The sequence below is a fragment of the Oculina patagonica genome, chromosome 7, assembly GCF_052425735.1.
Source record: "Oculina patagonica isolate OP01 chromosome 7, crgOcupat, whole genome shotgun sequence".
In the NCBI taxonomy this organism is placed as follows: domain Eukaryota; kingdom Metazoa; phylum Cnidaria; class Anthozoa; order Scleractinia; family Oculinidae; genus Oculina; species Oculina patagonica.
In genome coordinates, this window is record NC_135764.1 from 21,755,930 (window position 1) to 21,775,829 (window position 19,900).

General features: G+C 37.8%; 1 protein-coding gene and 1 pseudogene across 2 annotated transcripts in view; one reads left to right on the forward strand and one right to left on the reverse strand.

The window, feature by feature from the left end:
- LOC144660810 (receptor-type tyrosine-protein phosphatase delta-like) overlaps positions 1-8,778 on the reverse strand; it is a 39,395-nt gene extending 30,617 nt beyond the window's left edge. The window contains 7 exon segments of the mRNA XM_078521537.1: positions 291-468; positions 1,924-2,030; positions 2,843-3,316; positions 4,094-4,405; positions 5,600-5,773; positions 6,441-7,184; positions 8,534-8,778. Of these exon segments, the coding sequence (XP_078377663.1) occupies positions 291-468; positions 1,924-2,030; positions 2,843-3,316; positions 4,094-4,405; positions 5,600-5,773; positions 6,441-7,184; positions 8,534-8,612 (2,068 nt within the window). The 5' untranslated portion in view covers positions 8,613-8,778.
- A 4,268-nt stretch (positions 8,779-13,046) lies between these two features.
- On the forward strand, positions 13,047-19,666 carry LOC144660822 (uncharacterized; annotated as a pseudogene). Its single transcript, XR_013572168.1, has 3 exons — positions 13,047-13,336; positions 15,383-15,602; positions 16,278-19,666. The product of XR_013572168.1 is annotated as an uncharacterized LOC144660822 (transcript).
- Positions 19,667-19,900: the final 234 nt, after the last annotated feature.

Consider the following 19,900-nt stretch of genomic DNA (forward strand, 5'->3'; position numbering starts at 1 on the left):
ATATATATTTTTCTCTTGGAGATATTAGCTTATCCCAGCTACCCTGTAAATCAGAGATAAAATAAAGTTAATGTTTGTTTGGATGTATGTACATGTAAGGTTGGAAGCTTCATTAATTTTGTATTTTTGTATTTTTCACTAAGTCCCCCTGGGACATCTACCGCTTTGTTGGGCATGCATGAATGAATAACTGAATTTGTAATGAATTACACATTTTGATCGTCTTGATGTCCTAATGATAAACCACAACACATACATGTACATTGTTTATTGTTTGTGGAAATACTCACGTCCTTCATCTGTTAGCTCCTCAACAGTTGCAGGACTTCCTTCCCCTTTCCTTGTAAATGCACTGACATTGATCACATAAAGTGTGAAGGGATTTAGTGCAGTGAGGAGGACACTCTTATTTTGACCAACATCTTTTGTGTTTATTGCTTCCAAGGAATCCTTCTCTGAATATTTCACCTTGATAAAAATAAGTCATTGAACAATTAAAAAAATGGCAGCTCTGAGCAGAGTACAGCTGCCAGTTAACATTATGATAACCTACACTGTTCTGTACATTTAATTGATCATAATTTATATTATTTTAATATAAATTGAAATACTGCATGTATATATAATTATCCAATGACATGTAATACAAAAGGCTAATAAAAGCTAGTATACTAATCTTAAGTATTTTTCTTTTTTAATGAATTTTAGTATTTTATAATGAACTTTGCAGTATTTTTTATGAATTTTAGTATTTTTAATGAACTTTAGATTTTAAGAATTTAGTATTTTATCCTATTGTAATTTTAAATATTTTTACTTGTAAGGGCATTGAGATTTTTAATATAATGCACTAGAAATAAATTATTATTATTAATTGTTGCATTGCTTTTTAGCAATAAATTATTGTTATCACACCTGTTTATCACAGCCTACATCCCTCTATTGCTACACATACATGTTTCCGTTTTTTTTTTTTTTTTTTTTTTGCACATGATGTGTCACAATTCCATACCTACAGTATAAATGCTATACCAGTATTATACATTTAGATTATATTAATTTGTACATGTAGATTCCACACATTGTTGCTTACCGATACTCTATTTTACAGTGTGTATCTGTTGCAGTTAATTTTGGATCTCAGTTAATTGAAAGTTTTACCTAGTTCCTTTTTTCCAACCTAGTTAATTTTTGGTTGGAGTAAAATATTTAAAAAGTCATTTTTGGTTGGCATTTTACTAGCTACATCGTTGTTTACTTCCCACACATTGTTGCTTACCGATACTCTATTCTACAGTGTGTATCTGTTGCAGTTAATTTTTGATCTCAGTTAATTTTAAGTTTTACCTACATGTAGTTCCTTTTTTCCAACCTAGTTAACTTTTGGTTGGAGTAATATATTTTTAAAAAGTCAGTTTGGTTGGCATTTTACTAGCTACATGTACAGTACAGTCTTGTTGTTCCTGAATTATATATTTTTTGGCGAACTGAAAGTTTAAAAACATGTGTTGTTATTGTACTGTACTGTACAAAAATGTGTGTGATGTAGCACCTTAGGAAGACAGCACATACAAAGGGCTACAGTAAAGTAACCCTTTATACATACATGTAGTGTGTTCCTATGATACAAGGTACAGTTTGAGGTTAAGATTGGTATTGCTTATTATAATACAATGTTTATGAAAGTGATAAATGATGATCGCAGTGAATTTCCAATTGAAGCAATTGGAATAAAGAGAATGTTGAATTGAGAACGCTTAGATGCAAGCAACGGTAGTTCACTCTTCCTAATATGCAGCTCACATACTAATTATTATGAAAAGTTTGTTTTATAAGAGAGATCACCGACATTATCACCAACTGTTTTTTTTTTTTAGTTTCAGGAATGAAAGAAATAATAAAAAAGCAGTTTCTAGCCCCTACCTGATACTTGACAAGGAGCCCATTCATCTCTACTGGCTCTGTCCAATTCACAAAAATTGCATTGGAATTCACAGCCTTTGCAAACACTTGACGTGGCTGACTTGGAACTGAAAGATGGCAGAAAAAATCTTTTAAAATGTTACTGCATTAATTGTATCAATAATTATTACTATAAAAAAGAGTTAAATCTTATTTGCTTGGGAAGTATGCCACTTGATCTGACCCCCTTAGGAACTCGCACCTCTCGTGCTCTGATTGCTTGTGCTTTCGGTGCAAGCTAACAGTGTGTGCAGGTGGTAATTAGCTTGAGTTTTTAATTGGCTGATAGTTGGTGTGGAGCACAGCCCTGAGTCAACTATCAAAAGCTGACAGAAATTAAGAGCAAGTCGTCTTTTAAAGCATAACCCAGAAGCCATTCTAATAAAAAAAAGAACAGTGAAAGTGGATTATTAAGTGGTTTTGGCCTGTGATTTTGGCATTTTTTTCTCTCAGGGGAGTTTATTTAACAAGCTCGAGGTTTCTAGCGGTTGATTATTGGTGAGGGGCAAAGCTATGAGCCAACTATCAAAGTTGATAGAAAATGAGAGCGAGCCATCTAATTGTTTTAGCATTACCCAGTGGCTGATCTATTAAACACAGAATATCGCTAGAATTGATTTTTTTGACGGTTTTGACTGATAAAACAAAGTGAAAATCTGAGCATGTGCTCCGAGAGCTGTCTATCGATCGATAGATGGCACCTGTGTAGCCAATCAGATTGCGCGTTTACCAATAGACGGCAGCTGGGTTGTGCTAATGAAAATTAGACCGCCCTTGAGTAGCCACTCAGATTGTGCCTTTGCCTTATAGTTGATCACTGGGTTATGCTTTCTAATGTTTCTTATCAGCCTTCTACAGCCTTGACAGCATTCTGACTCACCACTTTCATCGGTGCGCACAATAACCTTGTCACTGAATGGTCCTGGGGCAATTGTAACAGCACGCACTTTAACTTCATAGCTTGTCCACTTGTCCAGGTTACCTACTGTGTAATTAAGAACCAGTCCAGCATCTATCACCACAGGTGACCCATCCTGAGGTGTTGTCCGCTCCTCTGGTTCTTCAGTTGGCTCTATTGGCTCAGTCACATGGGAACCACCACTAGGCGTGGTGGGCACTGGAGTTGAAAGTACAGACGATGATGACGATGCCATACTCGGCATAGCAACAGAAGATCCAGCAACTTTGCTTGTCGGCAAAGTGGTTGGCTGTATAAGAGTAACCTTTTTTATGTGAATTTCATATTTTTGTACCTTGCCATTTAGAGTTTCTGAAGGTGGTGGTTGCCAAGCTAGGAAGATTTCTTGTGAGCTGACATTGTATGCTGCTGTTATTACAGGAGCGGCAGAAGGAGCTGATACAAAAGCAAACATAATAAAAGTCACGTAATGGGTTTCTCATGAATCTTAATCTGCAATTCTGGACATTTAATTTGACAGTCTTCATTGAGACATGTACAATGTACGTGTATTAGCAATTGTAGACATGGTAGCTACAACATTGATTTTGTATTATTCATAAGACCTTTTTTTCCAAATTTGTACATCAATTTGTTGTACAGGTACAGTCTGTAGCTCTATGTTACTATACATTGTGCCTAAAGTTGAATTGGCACACATTGCAATCCTGTTTGCTTTTGATATAAGAAATTATTGCCTAGTCCCACAATGCATGTAAGGGCAACAGTTTTCTCACATTGTGCCATCTAGCATTCTGCATGCATTGCATGTATGTTATGCTGGGGAAGGTTGTGTGGTTGGGGATAGGGTATTACAGTTATGGTCTTTGAGGTTCTCTGTCTCAAAGGGGTATCCTACAGTATTTGCCCTTTTTGATGTTGTCATCAAGTGATCTTAGTAAAATTGCATTGCTTAGACACCTAGCTAAACTGAAAAGATACGGTCCAAAAAACTGAGCTGCCTGTTTAAGTATTAATAAAAGCAATTTTATTAACTAAAAGTGAATTTTTCTTTCGCCTTAAAGGGTATCAGTTTTCAATTTTCTATTCTTAAATATAATTATAGTGTTAGGGTTTACATGTAAGACCTTTAATTTCTGGCAGACACATATCCTAAATTGAGGGGATCATTCCTTGCCCCCCTGCAGATAATTTACAAAATACTGTACACACCTGCCTCACCAGTCCTGATCCATTTACTCTCTGTACTATAATTGCTTATTCCAAACTGGCTCTTTGCCACGACCCTGAATGTGTAGTTTGTGTAAGGTTTCAGCTGTGTGATTACAGCTTCCTTTTGTGTTACAACACAGTCTCCTGGTACTAAGGAATGATTACAAGTTGCCTGTTTCCAGGAGGCAGAATCTACACTCAACTCCACCGAAAAGTTTGCAATGGACTGGCCACTTGTTGTATTCCAGTAGAGAATCACAAAATGTCCTGACAACACATTGGTGTCTTGAATGACTGGAGGGTCTGGAACACCTGAAAAACAAAATTCCCACATACATGTACATGTACACCTGGGCCCAATTGTTGAAAGGGTGTATCATGCTATCCACCAGATAAATCACTATCCAGTGGATAACTGCTGACGAAACATACTATGCTTTCCAGTGGATAGTGATTTATCCCGTGGGTAGTGTTATCCACCCTTTGAACAAGTGGGCCCTGATGGTCAGCACACAATAACAGACGGATCCTTTTTTAGAATTTATGGTATTACTATTCAGACCTCTCAACCTCAAAGCACTGGAAATCTGGAGATTGAGGTCAGAAAATCTGGAGATTTCAGTAAAAATCGGGAGATTGATCTGACGGACAAAAATAACTAAAAGAGTCCTAAAACCAGGTGCTAATCAAATGACTTGTTACTCTGTTTACCGTGAGGTTTCTCATCGTGAGATTGAAGTGAAAACCGTGAGTCTCACGACAAAATCGTGAGACTTGAGAGGTCTAACTATAACTGGTCATCTCCCTACACAGGATCATACTGTAACTTGCATCTAAGCGTACACATACACATGCCACAAAAACATGTCATCAATTTTTTGAAGAAGTCTCTATATCCAATCTTTCTGCCATAATGATTTCGAAATCGGAATGTGTTGAACTTCACTGAAAGTTGCTGTAACAGTCTGCCAAACTTCAAACGATTGATGACCAATCATGCCACCATTTATGTCTAATTAGATCATGTTTCGGTGGTTCATGTTTACTCATAGTTGCAAGTGCCAGTAAATGGTTATATGCCAAAGCAACATATTAAGCACTTGTCAAAATTTTGTCCAGGCTTGGAAAAATCAACCATACTGTACATTGTATTTGTAAAAAAATAAAATAAATGAAATTAATTAGACAGTACACGTCAACAATAATTACTATCTTTCCCTGCATCCTAATAAAAGTGAACAAAAAAATCATGAACAAGTAGGGTGACCCTAATCTATTGACTGAATGGCACTAGTTTGTTTGTGGTTAGCTTTTATTTAATGGTTAGGCTAGGGCCCTAACCATGAAAGAAAAGCTAACTGCAAGCAAACTGGGGTTAGTGCCATTCGGCCGAATAAGGTCACCCAACAAGACATTAGTACATTGTACAGAAGTTGCATGGACTGAGTGAAATACATGTACAAGTACATACTGTATTAAATAACATAATTCAAACAGCTTATTTACCTGGTCGAGGTGAAGTTGTTGGAAGGGAAGGCATAACACTTGAACTATGATACACCAACGTCTGGACAGTGGATGACTTTACTGTAGTTGAATGAATAATGCCTTGACTCTTAGAGGCATTTATTATCACTGTGGAGCTGGGCATCACATAAGAAGTACTATGATCAGCCAATCCTTCAACAAAAGACAATTAATTAAAAAAAATATTGTCAACTCACCTTTAATTAACTAGGAATTTCTAATATCAATGGAACTAAAATAGGGAAGCCTCAAGCCAAGTGGCCCATACTTGCCAGAGCTTATCTCAGTTTTTTGTAGCATTAAGGGGCTAGGAATATTTCTTCTCCCCCCTGAATGGGACGCTAGTCCATCCCAGGGTACCCCCCCCACCCCAGCATCATGTCGCTGGTACCCATTTATTCACCCGGGAGGAGAGAGGCACTATGAGAGTAAAGTGTCTTGCCCAAGAACACAACACAATGATCCCAACCAGGCCTCGAAACTGGACGGCTCGATATGGAGTACGGCGCACTAACCATTAGGCCACCATGCCTCCCCAGTGGTACAAAACAGTGTGTAAAACGTGCTTTGATTGGGTAAGGGTGGTTAATTAGTAATTATGTAGAGTGAAAAAGCAAGGATGCGGTCACAAATTGTGGGAAATGATTTGTGTTAGTAAAGTGGCTTGTAGTTGCTTGATCACCGGGCTGGGGAGTGGGGTAGAGAGGGGAGGAAACCATGCAGAATAACCTATAGTAAAAGGTATACGAAGCAGGAAGGTAAGCTGCCTGTATCAGTGTTTCACCCCACTTTCTTGACCTCCCTACGGATCAAAGCATACCTGATGGACTAATACTGGATGTAGACAGCAATGGTTTAACAGGGCTGCTGGATGGCAATGAGGCCTTGCTAGTCATAGATCCTTGATCCGATACTGCATGTGACGCACTTTGATTCTGATTCATAAGAACAGTGCTAGTTAGTGGCAAGCTTGTCAATGTAGCATCTTCTGAAATGCTTCTGCCTGTAAGATTTGCTGTCTGCACTTGAGATTGCTCAATACCAGTCGCCTGTGCTGATGTCACAACAGTTGTCCTAGCCTGTGGTAAGCTGGTCAATGAAACACCACCTGCAATGCTTGTGTGTGCAAGGTCTGATGTTGAGGCTTCTGATTGCTTTATACTAGGAGTCTGCATTGTTGACAAATGAGAGACATTCATAACAACACTTGTCCTTGCTTGTGACAAGATCGTCGATGAAACTCCATCTTCAATGCTTGTGTGCGCAAGGTTCACTGTCGAGGCTTTTGATTGCAAGAGACCAGCAGATGTCCTCGCTTCTGGTAAGGTCATAGATGTTACACCACCTCCCAGTGCAAGGCTTCTCGTGGAAGCTTGTGCTTGCACTATCTTTGTTGTTACTACACAGTTTGCCTTTGTCTCTACAGTACTTTTCAAAGGAATGGCTGTATTATTGATCAAGCCAAATACATTTGATGATACTGGTAATGGTAAAGAACTTGAAGGTAATGGTCCTTCCTCTAGCGTGTGTTTGTTAATACCAGGTTCTCCCGGATTGCCAGAAACTAAAAATGTGAGACATAAAATAAGTAAACAAAACATTTACATGTACCAAGCAATGCATATAAAGCCAACACTTAGACATACACATGTACTGTACACTCTGTAAGCAAACCAATAGTTGTCAATTGTAAAATTAAACATCTTAAATTGAAAATTTTAGTTTTTTCAATGTTTTACAATGTACATTTGTATGTACAGCCGTACCACTTAATTCACGTCATTTTTTTATGCACTGTACATGTAAAACCAATCAAATACAAAATATTAACAGAAAAAAATACAACTTGCTTATGATTTTGCCACATATTGTAGTAAATGTTTTCTAAACTTCTATGTGTTTTTTTTTTTTATGGAGAGGGTGTGAAAACCTTGTGCACTTTTCCAGGATTAGATATTTTTTTTGGTGTGATAAGGGAAGATCTTTGTAGTTGTCAAGAAAGAACAGTATGTACAAAGTTCTGTACCCTCTATTATAACAATAAATGAAAGAACCATTGTTCTCCTACCATTTTTTTTTTTTTTCAAAATCATGTGATTTTATTTTACAAACAAAACTGGCCTATGTAAATAATTAACCCTCTAGATTTATCATATATATCTAAAAATAACAGATGACTAATTAATGATAATCTACGTGTATCTTCAGCATTTATTTTATTAGTCTAAAAGAATGAATTCATTCAGTTCTTTATTCATTCTTCTTTTTCTATAATTATTAAGAATTACCGTGCTTCAACAGTTAAGCTTATGAATAATCAAGGCAAGCTAAAGTGCTGTAAAATGATAATAGACTTTCCACGTGAAGGTACAAAAACCGAAATTTGTTCGAAATTTATGGTCATGCGATCTCTGAAAATCAAAAATCAGCGCAATCTTTGCCTTGGGATAAATAACAAAGGAGGGGTAATATGTCTCCAGAGAATGTCTTTTTTTTTTAATTTCATTACATTGACTTGCACGAACAACGCGCCTTTGCATACACACTTGATTGCTTCCGATAGAGTTTTCAATACACCGAGCTACACTGGCCAAATTTGTCACAGACAACAATTGCACAGTTTATTTGTCAGGCCAAGCAGATAATCCTGCTCATCTACTAAAGCTAGTTTTATTTTTTAAAGGCGTAAAAGAGATCGTCCCCCTTTTCGATCATTCATCGACGGTTCAAGTGCTTCGCAATATTGACACTAGTACTGCGGCTGAGATATGAATCGCCCCTTGCAAATTCACTGGTCAATGAAAACTAAAAGACAACAATCTCTAAGCCATTTTCTTGGTAAATAAAGAAACCTATCTGCAAAAGAAGACCGCAAATTGAGACGAAGCAGCCATCTACAATCAACTAGCTTACCTAAACATGACAACTTCAAGAGCGCGTATAAAATAACCACGGCACATTCCATGAGGGAACACGATGTCTGTCGAAGCATTTCGTTAGATGAGCTTCCAGCCAAAAGTACTAAATGAAAGTCGAAGCTAACTGTACTTGCTGTTAGCCGGTGTCCACCAGATCCATTTCTAACGATCAAGAAGCTTTTCAGCGCCTTTCATTGCAGACATTTTCGGAATCATCGCAGAAGCGCGACTGTCGGTGATTTGCACATACTTCAGGAAGTCGGTACCATTCCCTTCAGCGGTCAATCCCTCAAGCGTACTTCCGGTGAACAATTTCTTGCAGAATTTAATTTTCTTCAATTTATTTTTTTTTTCTTTTATTTATTTTTTTCTTCTTTGCAATCTTTAATACCGGAGACAAAAAGTTTATGAACCGTCATCTAGAAGATAAAACGCCCCCAGAGTCTTGCTTTGAAATCGTCTTCGCCGTTTCGTGCACGTACAGATATATTTATTGTTAGTACAGCTTCAGCCCCAAAGGAAATTCTGAGTCATTATTCCGGCTAGTATAGTGTAAGCCACTCGAAACTCTCATAAAATGATCAGTGACTTTTATGACAGACTGACCCTTGGTAAATAGAAACACTTTTAAGAACATTTCTTATGAAGAGAGTAATTTATGGATTTTTTTTTTTTTTTTTTTTTTTTTTTTTTTTTTTTACTTTCAGCAGGAGCCATAATCGATTACGGCTCCTGCTTTCAGCCAAAAGAAAAGAGACGTGAGGGTGCCCCGGTGTTCGACTACAGAGCCCCTAAGAGAGTTCGGGAGAAGACGTACAATAAAGGCAACTTCATCCCCACCCCACCCCCACGCGTGCGCCTCCCACCGTTACCTCCTGACTACAAAGAACGCCATTAAGTTGGTGTATGCGAAGAAGAAGATTTAAAAAATTCTATATATTTGTTGTTGGTGAATTAGAAGAGCTTACTTTGATACGCAGGAAATGTTTTGTTTCGTTTTTATTATCTTTATTATTTCATTATTATTATTATTACTATTTTGTCGCTATTTTTATGTCTTTTTATTTAGCTCAGGAGAGGGTAGTGGTGGGTGGGGTTTTTTTTTGGAGAGACAGGAGGAAACTGGGACTAACGTTTTTTTTTTAATTATTATAATTATCTTTTTTATTATATTTATTGTTTTGAGCCCTGCCAGCCTGTCTATTTTGCCCGATGTCTGTAAAATGTCGAAGAGACTACAGTAAGTTATTAACTAAAACTGTATGCCATAAACTCGAACCTGTGTTAGGGGATTAAAAGGTTTGCATGAGGCTATGTAAACACGAAGATAAGCTCAATCGATTGAGTTCACGTTACAAATAACAAAATGACACTGCCCCCTTATATACAGGGATATATGTCTAGACGATTAATGCCTTATGCAAACATGCAGCTGAATGGTCGGATGTATTAACTTTTGTAGACTCAGGGGAAGCAAATGGCATATCCGGCACAAATTTTGTTCGATGAAACTCATTTTGTTCCATTAATTTCGTTTTCGAAGAAATATATGAAACACAGGCACGCGTTTTTTTTTTTTTTTTTTTTCTTTTTTTCAAGGAATTCATTTCCTGTATTTTAAAACCTGAATTAGCCCCTGCTAATCACTATTTTATATAAATCCGGTTAGCGTTTGAGAAAATAAGCCTGAAATCTTAGTAACATGTTTAAAAACTGAACCGATATGTCTAACTGGATTTGTAAAAACGTGGTCAACGAAAAGTGACCTGAGTGTTTCAGTTTCGGCCATGTACATTGCACTGCGATATAGGCTGGCTAAAAACATGCCCAGAAAAAAAATGAACAACAGCGCTGAAAGGTAGATAAGAAAGAGGAGAATAGAAAAAAAGACTGACATTCACTTTAGTTTTTATATCGTTTACTCTGGCGAGAAAAAAACGCGTTTACTGCGATTTGCCCTCAAAACGGTGAAAATGTCCATAATTTAACCTGGGTTTAATAAATCCGGTCAGATGTACACTGTAACAATAAAAGTTAAACCATTTTCATCTTTTGGTGAACCGCACTTTCTCCCCTTTGTAATTAATGCATAAAATACTGCTTGAGCTAAAAATGCAATAAAGCATTAATTATGGCATTGAAATTGTCAAAGAGATTAGTTTATCAATACCGTATAAAAATGCAATGCGACTCTAGAAAACTGTACATTCGTGGATTGAAGCTTAGTATTATACGTACGAACTAAACAATTTCAAAAATTGATTTGATCAGCATTTCCTTCGTTTCTTGGAGAGACTAAGAAGTGACTCTTTAAATTTTGCAATCCTCAACAACTGAGGAGGAGGTGAAGTCTATTTTTTTGGCTAAAACTGCTAAAAAGCACGAACAGCATGTCTGTATATGCCACTATTTACCATCCCTTTAAGGGGTATCAAATGGTCTTTCGAGCTTTCGAGCTCGAGCTTTCGAGCATGCGGCGGTTTTTTTTGGCACGGCTTGAAAAAAATTTCGGCAACGATTTTAAAAAACTCCCCCCTCCAAAAGGGGCTAAAATTGGGGGACCAAAAAAACCCCAATATTTGCACAACCCCTCCTTTATGGCATTGTCTTAATCCTTTCTTGGCTACATCGATACAATTCTCCATACTTATATCCTTTGCTCCTGAGAACATACTGGCAAAATTAGAGAGGTCTTCGAGCATCTAGAATCTGGAGTAAACATGCGAGTAAGCGTATCCAGTCTCCTTTTTGACAGATATTATTGATAATATTGGCATGGTCAAGCATCAAGTCTATCATAAATTTCTCTCTAGCCATTTTTTTTTTAGCCCTAGCTGGTCCTGCTCTACCTTTTTATTTTTTCATTTACCTATCTTGTTCTTATAACCGGGGGGCCTTAAAAAGAAGAAGGACTTTTAATTATTGAAAGTCTAGTCTTTACAGATGTAAGCGTCTTGCTTTTACGGGATGGGGTGATTGACCCCCCCTCCCCCCAACCCCCAACCTGGAGCACCAGGGATTTTCTGTTGAGGTGTCCTTTCCTTAGCCAAGGGTACCAGATATTTAAAGGCGCTGGAAGCTCGCCTTTCGCCATTGTCACTCAGCTACATCGTATTACCAGGGTCATCAAACGTGGAGGTGTGACATACGACTTGCTGGAAGAGCCTTTTTGAGGCGGTATGCATTTTTCGACGAGAGTAGGTGGCAACAGTACATAGCCCTCACCGGGACCCCCTTATTACCAGCCTTTGGCCGCCCGTCAAACCAAATGGCAACACAAAGTGCCAGACACAAATTAACAATGTGCTCCAAACAACTAGATTGATTTATAAGAAGCACATGCACCATTCTTAGGCCAAATCAAATGCTTCTGGCAATGTGAAAAAAAAAATGTCTGATGAATTTCTTCACAAAGCGAACTCAGTGGCAACTAAGTTCGCGAAAAAACGCTTATAGGATTATTTCTTACGCCGCTATTTTGTCATATACATTTGTTAGCTGCTTCATCATCATCATCATCATCATCATCATCATCATTTTTATTTTTATTTTCATGGCGTGCATGGCTTTGTAGGCATGGCATGGTAGGACGCAGTGACCTCATTATTTTGCAATGCATATATGTTTCCCCAGATTTGGCATTTGTCACCATTTTAAATTTTCTGTCATAGTGTAATTTCTGACGATTCTTGTTCAACCTTTTCGCCAGTTTAAGCCAAACAACGAGTTTGCCAACAAGATTCCTCACCTTTCTTCTCGTAGGCCTTGCTACATACATGCATCGCTTATCTAATTATTCGCTTTCACAGCTAAAACGGTAAACTTACCTTGTTGCAGTTGTCTATACTTTATTTGAAAATACAACAGCTAATAATGAGCATTTCCTCACTTTACACCCCATCAGGAGTTCATAAAGGATTCCGTTCACATCGCGTGAGAATACTCCACATGGCCCTGGGTATAAGGATTCCAAATCACGTGTACAGCATGAAGGTCCGGCATGCTGTTTAGCATCCTTTGAGAGCCACTTCATATAACCTAGCCTCGGTTGACTTTGATCATTACATTTTGTTAAAGCGCTGCTTAGCAACGAAGTGGTATTCCTAAAATCCTCTCAAATAATCCAATCCTACGCTAGTCCCGCTAACGCACATATTTCGCAAGTGCAGGCAAATACGGTCTGACAAAAGGCGTCATAAAAAGGCTTTTACGTTACACTTAAGTCTTGAGCAAACAACGTTCAGTTTCGAATATTTGACGTTCAGTGACATCTCAAGACAAAAGTCCGGACATGCCTAGAAAAAAAAAATTGAATAAGTCTCTCGATATACTCAGTGAATTTTCACTAAACTGAGTCATCTAATCACACAAAAGATGTATTCACGCATTTCCAAAAGGCTTGCTAGTTGCAAATCGAATTCCACCGCTATTTCCGTGACGGCTCATAGTTTGTTTAGATGCGGGACAGCTTGCATGCCTGTTTCACTACAATATGCAAATTAGCTGATCGCACATAAAAGCATATTATTTTATTGTCAATAGTGTATTTAGTTTTGGAATGAAGGACTCAGTGTTAATTGTTTTAGGCAGTAGCTATCGGCATCTTAAACGAACAAATCTGAATAGTTAAGTTGACTGCATTCTTCACTTGTTAAGGTTACCGGCGTGAAGCAACGACTCGGAAACTGCGGTTTGATTACAGCGACCGATTGGAAAATTACTGAAAAGCTACAACTACTCTACTGGAAAGGACCAAGTTCATCTAAGATAGTGAATAAGACGTTGCTTGAATTAAAAGGTAGGTGAACTTTGTGTGGTATTCATTCATTTAATGAAGAGAAACTAAACCTGTTTAAGCGGCATTCAGTTGCGAGCGTTATCAATAAACAGTTTACAAAAGTTTAGCTGCTTTCAGTATTTTTAAATAACCTATGCAACTATGGAATGGTCCGACCGATGTTGCAAAGTACGCTGTGATTAATTCTTTAGAGACAATGTACTTCCAAGGTGCGCTAACTTCGAACAGCAGCTGAAACAGTGTAACGAATCTCCATAAAATCGTACTGTCTTGAAATTACTCACTCCGGCATCGACTGGTACATTCGGAAATCGATATAGTGACTAATAACAATACAACTGAATAAATGGAGAATTTACGGAATCTTCAAGGCTCTTTCGCATCTTGCAAGCGATCCAACGATTGCATAGTCTTAAAGCTAAGAAACTAAATTTTAGTCGGTGCGTCTCATACTGTGGAAATTACTTCGTTTCCTCTGTACGTATACTATCGTGTACTATAAGCTGCCTAACACCCTTGGGAACACCTTATAATTATTAAACACTGAAACTTTGCCTTACAACAAACCCGAACATCACGACTAACTTGTTTTCAACACGAACTAATTATAAGTCTCGGTCAAAGTTAATCCGATATTAGCTAGTCGACCACTCGAAATGACTGATGAGATAAGTAGGCAAAAGTAAATGAAAAAAAAAGGAACAATTGTGTTCCAAGTATAGTGCGAGCAGAATTCTTTGGAGAGCCAGAATTAAATTATACCCGCCATAACATCGTTGAGAAAAGTCAAGTTCCTGTTTAAAGGTCCTATTGCAAGAGAAAGCTTAAAGTATGTCCTATTATAATAAGTTAAAGTTCGGCCTTCAACGGTAGTCAGTTTTCCACAGTGCTAGGGCAGGCTCAAACTAAATGATGTCTTTATGCCAAGTACTCTGCATTAAAAATTAATTTGAATACTTTTAAAACGACCTTACCGGTTTTTAACTAATATATTATTCTAGATCCGAAATACATTTTTGTCCATAAATTTAGTTATTATAAGTATCCGAAGGTACTCCGCATTACATATTTGAAATTTTATAAAGCCTGGAAATATTTATCTTATTGTTCGCCTTCGCCTACGTCGATCTAAGACATTCAAGTACGTTTTAGTTGACGTTTAAACTGACTTTTTTTTAAAGTAAAACGCAAACATTTTCTTAGCCGCTACTGTTCAAATTATTACCCATTTGTCTGTCATGCGAAGTCTATGACGTCACAGCTTTTTCCCACCGAGCAAACCGCTTTAAAGGGACTATATCGCAAAGTTTGACAGATTTTCGGACAGCCAAATTCAAGTTTGTGTCGTACTGAAAACCTAACAAATATGGTACATTTTTATTAACAATTGCTATATTAGAGCACTGAAACTGTTTACAAGCGTGTTTGGCTGCGGATGGCTCGGAAGGGAATGGCTTGCAGTTGCAAAAAGGAGCCAATGTTTTCAAGTTATTTCCCCACGCATTAAAAAAAAATCGATATTTATAGCCAGAATTGATTTCTATCCCCAAATTAAGGTTTTATCTTCCTTTATATGTTGAAAAATAATGTTTTTCATGGGTAAAGTTTCCTACAACTAATTTCAGAGCATTTTAGACCAACAAATCTGCGGAGTCCCCGTGACATAGTCCCTTTAATGTTGGAATAAAGTGAAATTATTTTGCACGGCGGAGGGAAAGAAGCAGTGACACGATCCCAATTGGGAAAAAGAAGCCTGACAAAATCCAGTGCTTCAGCGGGATTCGAACGCATGACATCCGCAAAACTAGAGCGGTGCTTTTAGCAGCGGGGAATTAAAAAAGGCTGATAAAGATTCAGGGATTCAAAGGGATTGGAACCTGTGACCGCCTCGATACCGATGTGGTGCTCGTTCAGGCTTCTTTTCCCCAATTTGCTAAGATTGGTGATCAGAAAGTATATTGCTGGTAATAGTTCCAGCTACCTTAAGCAAGATACAAATAAAATCTAACCTGTAAACATATTTTTTTTTTTCATCTATTTTAATAGATACGTTATGAAGATTTCAAGCCGTGAGAGTAGCTCATTCAGTTGGCCAGGCGACACACCTTCGCTCCACAACTGGTTCCACCCTGACTCAGAATTGCAATAGCAGGAATGTTGTTTATCAAAATGAAGAGGGGAATGGTCTTTGTAATGCTGGTACTCTTTGGCTCCTGCGTTTACACCGGAACGTTTTTCTACCTCAATTTAATCGAGGAGTCAGAAGGTATGCCAGACTGAGAGACCACAACTCGTCTTACAGATAGTTTTGTTTCATTCTGTAAATTTTTCTATGCAGTTGCCTTAATAATGAATTTCTGCTTGGGCTTTAAAGCTGAGGAAGAAACTGCTCGCAGTCTATTCGGATTATAAAGCGTATCATATATATTTTTCAAAAAGAAACTAAATAATACGGAGTATGCCGGCTTACTGCTCCGCACTGTTGGCTCAATGTTCGCGAGGGCTCGTTCCATTTTTTGCCATAAAGTGTGACTATACAACACTTGAAAGTTCTAATAGATGTACAAAAACTTTCGAATTTTCCTAAATATTCTCTTATTTGCATTAGGCTATGTAAAGATAAAGATTAGCGTCATTTTCTTTTGAAAAATAATGCATGAGCAATATATGTATTTTACGGCTATTGACAACGCTCCTCTAAAAAAGACTCCCTCTTTTAAGATTTATTTAAATAGATATTTGCACAGCTGTGACATTTTCATGAGAAATACAGAAGAAAGCACTTGAAATTAAATATTTTAATAACCAAAATAAATATGTTAAGTAATTACAAGTAAGTAAGTAGCTCTTAGATTTTGTAAGATGCTGACCTTGGTAACTTAAATAAGTTGTATATATGCTCGTTTCCTGAAATGTCGAACGATGTTTTGTTTGTTTTTAGAGATAAAACAATATGAAGGCAGAGTGAAACAGATTTTCATAACCTCTATTCAAGTGCCATCAACACTGAAAGAAGGACTGCGCGAAAGGGCTGGTGTCGATTTTGCCGGAAATATAGACCACGTGAGAGAACTGGCGACAAGAGATGAAGAGAGCGATGTACTTGTTAACGCAGTTTTTCGTAAACGTGGCATGCCCCAAGGACCCCTGCAAGTTAATCAAAAGAAAATGACGCTTGATGTCTTAGCCACAGCATCTGTAGAAAGAAATGGAAGTATTGAAGTGGGAAATAAAATGATTTTAGCGACTGTTAAAACACCGAGCAATAAACGCCGGGACAACCAAAAAGAAATAGAAAAATTGCTTGATGCTATAAGCAGTGACGAGTACTTTCCGGTAGATACAATTTGTCCCTACTTAGGATCGAGAAAAGAGTCTTATATTAGAATTAAAAACAGCATTCCAAAAAACAAATACTGTGTTCGTCGACAGCCATCTTTGGAAGAATGTCAAAAAGCGTCGCGAGATTATGAAGTGGAAAGTCCAGCTGAGAGATGCGACGAGCAAACGGAAAAAGATTTGTGTACGATAACCGACAAATGGCGCTCAAGTGCAAATGCTAAAGTAAAGATTCACTGTAATATTGGTAGATGTGGAAAGAATCCTGTTTATGTGGCAAGCATTGACCCAGCAAATGGACAACTTGAGGAACAACATAAATGGCGAAAGTTTGCTTCCAAAACAGAAATCGAAGACAATCTTCCTTCAGTTGTCAGTCAAAATTCTCAGAATGGTTTTAATTTCTGTCTTATTCAGTGTCTTAAAAATAACACCTCTCAAATCATCAAAACTGTTTTAAGCTTTCCACCAGTTCTTGAAGTGCCCAATTAGGTGTTCACATGTTCCAAAGCCACCAATTGCAAATTTGAACATAAACGTCGTGGTTCTAAGCTCCGTTTCTCGCGCTCATTTTTATCGTTCTTTGCCCGAAACTGTTTCTACTCTTCGAAAAATTGTCTATGACAACTCAATAACAGCATCTGTTTTGGATTTTGAATTTTTCCAGAGCCTCGGATCAAATGCGGTGCAAAATCTTTAGATCCTTTTGTCAGGAAAGAATGGAAGATCCTCTCACCAGTCATCTGAAATTTCAACTTTGTTTGCTGAATTGAAAAAGCTAGGATACCAAAACATTTTTCAAACTGATCAGTGTTGGTCTGAGAATGAGATGCAATCAAAACTGGAAGTGAATGGTGATAGCGATGAATTTAAGAAACAGTGGACATACTTACGAGCTGTGGCAACAAAACATATTGATGACACTGGGATGACATATTTGGCTTGTGAAGCTTTATCACAGAACAACGATCGGGCAAACCAGCTCGATGGCAACCTTCCGAAAGCTTCTTGTTTGAACGGCCGCTATTTTTTTAATTACATTTTTGATTACATGAACAAAATTCAACATGCTAAAAAAGTTTCTAAGAGAAAAATACCGTTCTTCTCCTACACTCATCTAACATTGACAAGAGACAAGTTAGGCGTCGGAATAAAACAAATCGACACAGAGCTGTCAACGTTTTTAAACACCATGGCACATGAAGAAAACACAGTGACTATTGTTACGTCGGACCAAGGCCCAACCACAACTAAGTACTCTCTGGATTCTGTCGAAGGAAGATACGAAATTTACGATCCGATAATGCTTATGATTATTCCTAAAGGTGTAGCTGCTAAGTTTGGAAAACACCAGATGGAAGCTTTGATAAAGAATCAACATCGACTTATATCCCCGGCTGATCTTCATGACACTCTTGTTTCAATGGGGAATCTGGAAGGACATGATTTGGCAAGGCTACACAATAACGGACTGTTGGCAGAAATACCTGAAAATCGAACATGCGTAGAGATTGGCGTGGAAGTGGGTTCCCTGTGCAAGTGCCACGGATGGGAAACATGGTTCCCGGATAATGACCCGAGATTATTTTGGATCGCCGAGTTTGCCTTAGGTGAACTGAACAACAACCTTCAAGACTCGACACAAAAAATGAAATATTTGAACGGAGGGAATAATATATGTGAACGACTCGTAGGTTACGCTTTTGAAAAGATTTTTCATAACAAGGAACACAACACGCAAGTGCTTTCACTGGACTTAATCGTGCATCCGGGAAGACAAGTTTTTCAAATCCAAGTTCAACTTCCCAAAAATTATTTCGAAAACTGGGCTACCGAAACAATTCTCCCATCTCAAACCAAGGAAAATTTAATAAAAGGTTTCCGGTTTCGGAAAAGTGGTCTTTCTCAAGAATTTTCAACCCTTTCTGACAACGATCTCCATATTAATCTCTGCACGAATGACTTTCACGTGTTCAGAAACAGGACGCAAACAAGAAGACATATTCAAGGGGTGGATGGAAAATACAACGAAGACGTCTTAGAAATGGCACACCGCGCTAGACACTTTGGTTCTCAACCGAGAATTCAAGTACTGGACCGACGTGACAAATGCCTGTTACTAATTACAAGGGCGCATTCTAATAATACACTGGCATTTGAAGCTTCGAACATTTGTATTGACAGGACATTTGTAATGAAAGTGGACATGATCAATCGAGGCGAAGGGCGCGCTTTTTTAACAGTGCAGCTTCCAATGATTGTTAAACTTGCACCGGGAACTTATCGGTTCTTACTTAGCGCGTACGAGCCGGGCGGAGTGATAAATTTGAAACCGAAAATAGCATTTAAAGTTCTTAAGACTTAAGCTTAAGGAGACAGCCTTAATAATCTTTTAGGTTGTGCTTAAAGGTCCAGACCCTTAAAGGAAAATATGCAGCCGGTTTGAGTTGGTTTGGCTTAAATTTGAATCACAGAACGTGCGCGCAGAATCCATTCTATATTTTTAAAGGAATAAAAAGACTCTTTATAGCTAGTCCTCTATATACTCTTTGTAGGAAGAATAGTTCCACTAGGTTCAGTATTTCGATTTATTGAACATTCTTTATTGATGGGATAAAAACTGAGAAAATTGCGAGGTCCAACCGTAGCCGTCGACACGCAATTAAAATTTTACAGATATACACAAATTTTTTTTTTGTGGTCTGATGTATTCAATTTGTGGTTTCGGTAGATGCAGTAATTAAGTTTAGATTCGCTATTTTTAATTGCAATGCATTGATATATATCTGTAAACACAGTAAGTCTCGCTGTATTTATCCCCAAACTTGGTTCAATAAACCTGCTAATAAACATGTAAAGCAATGCGCCTCTCTCTTTTTTATTCGACCGAAGTCTTATCTTATAACAAAAAAATACAATTTAAAAGCGATGTAACATTTTAAACGGTTTCACTTAAACTTGATACAAAGTGTGCAACGTTAATAGCAGTGAAGTTGGGTCTTACAGGATAGAAAATAAAAATAAGCTTTAGTTTGTTTTAAAATCCCTTATTTTGCTCTTCCACGCAGGCTAATAGATATTTAGAAAACATAAAGGCGCGTTTACGCGGTAGAGAAATTTGGGTACGGACCCGTCAAAAAAATGTCCGGACCTAACCACTTTTGTTAAGAAATAGTCAAATCAAAACGGGGCCATAGGCGCCTAGGCGCGTTTACACGGCAGAGA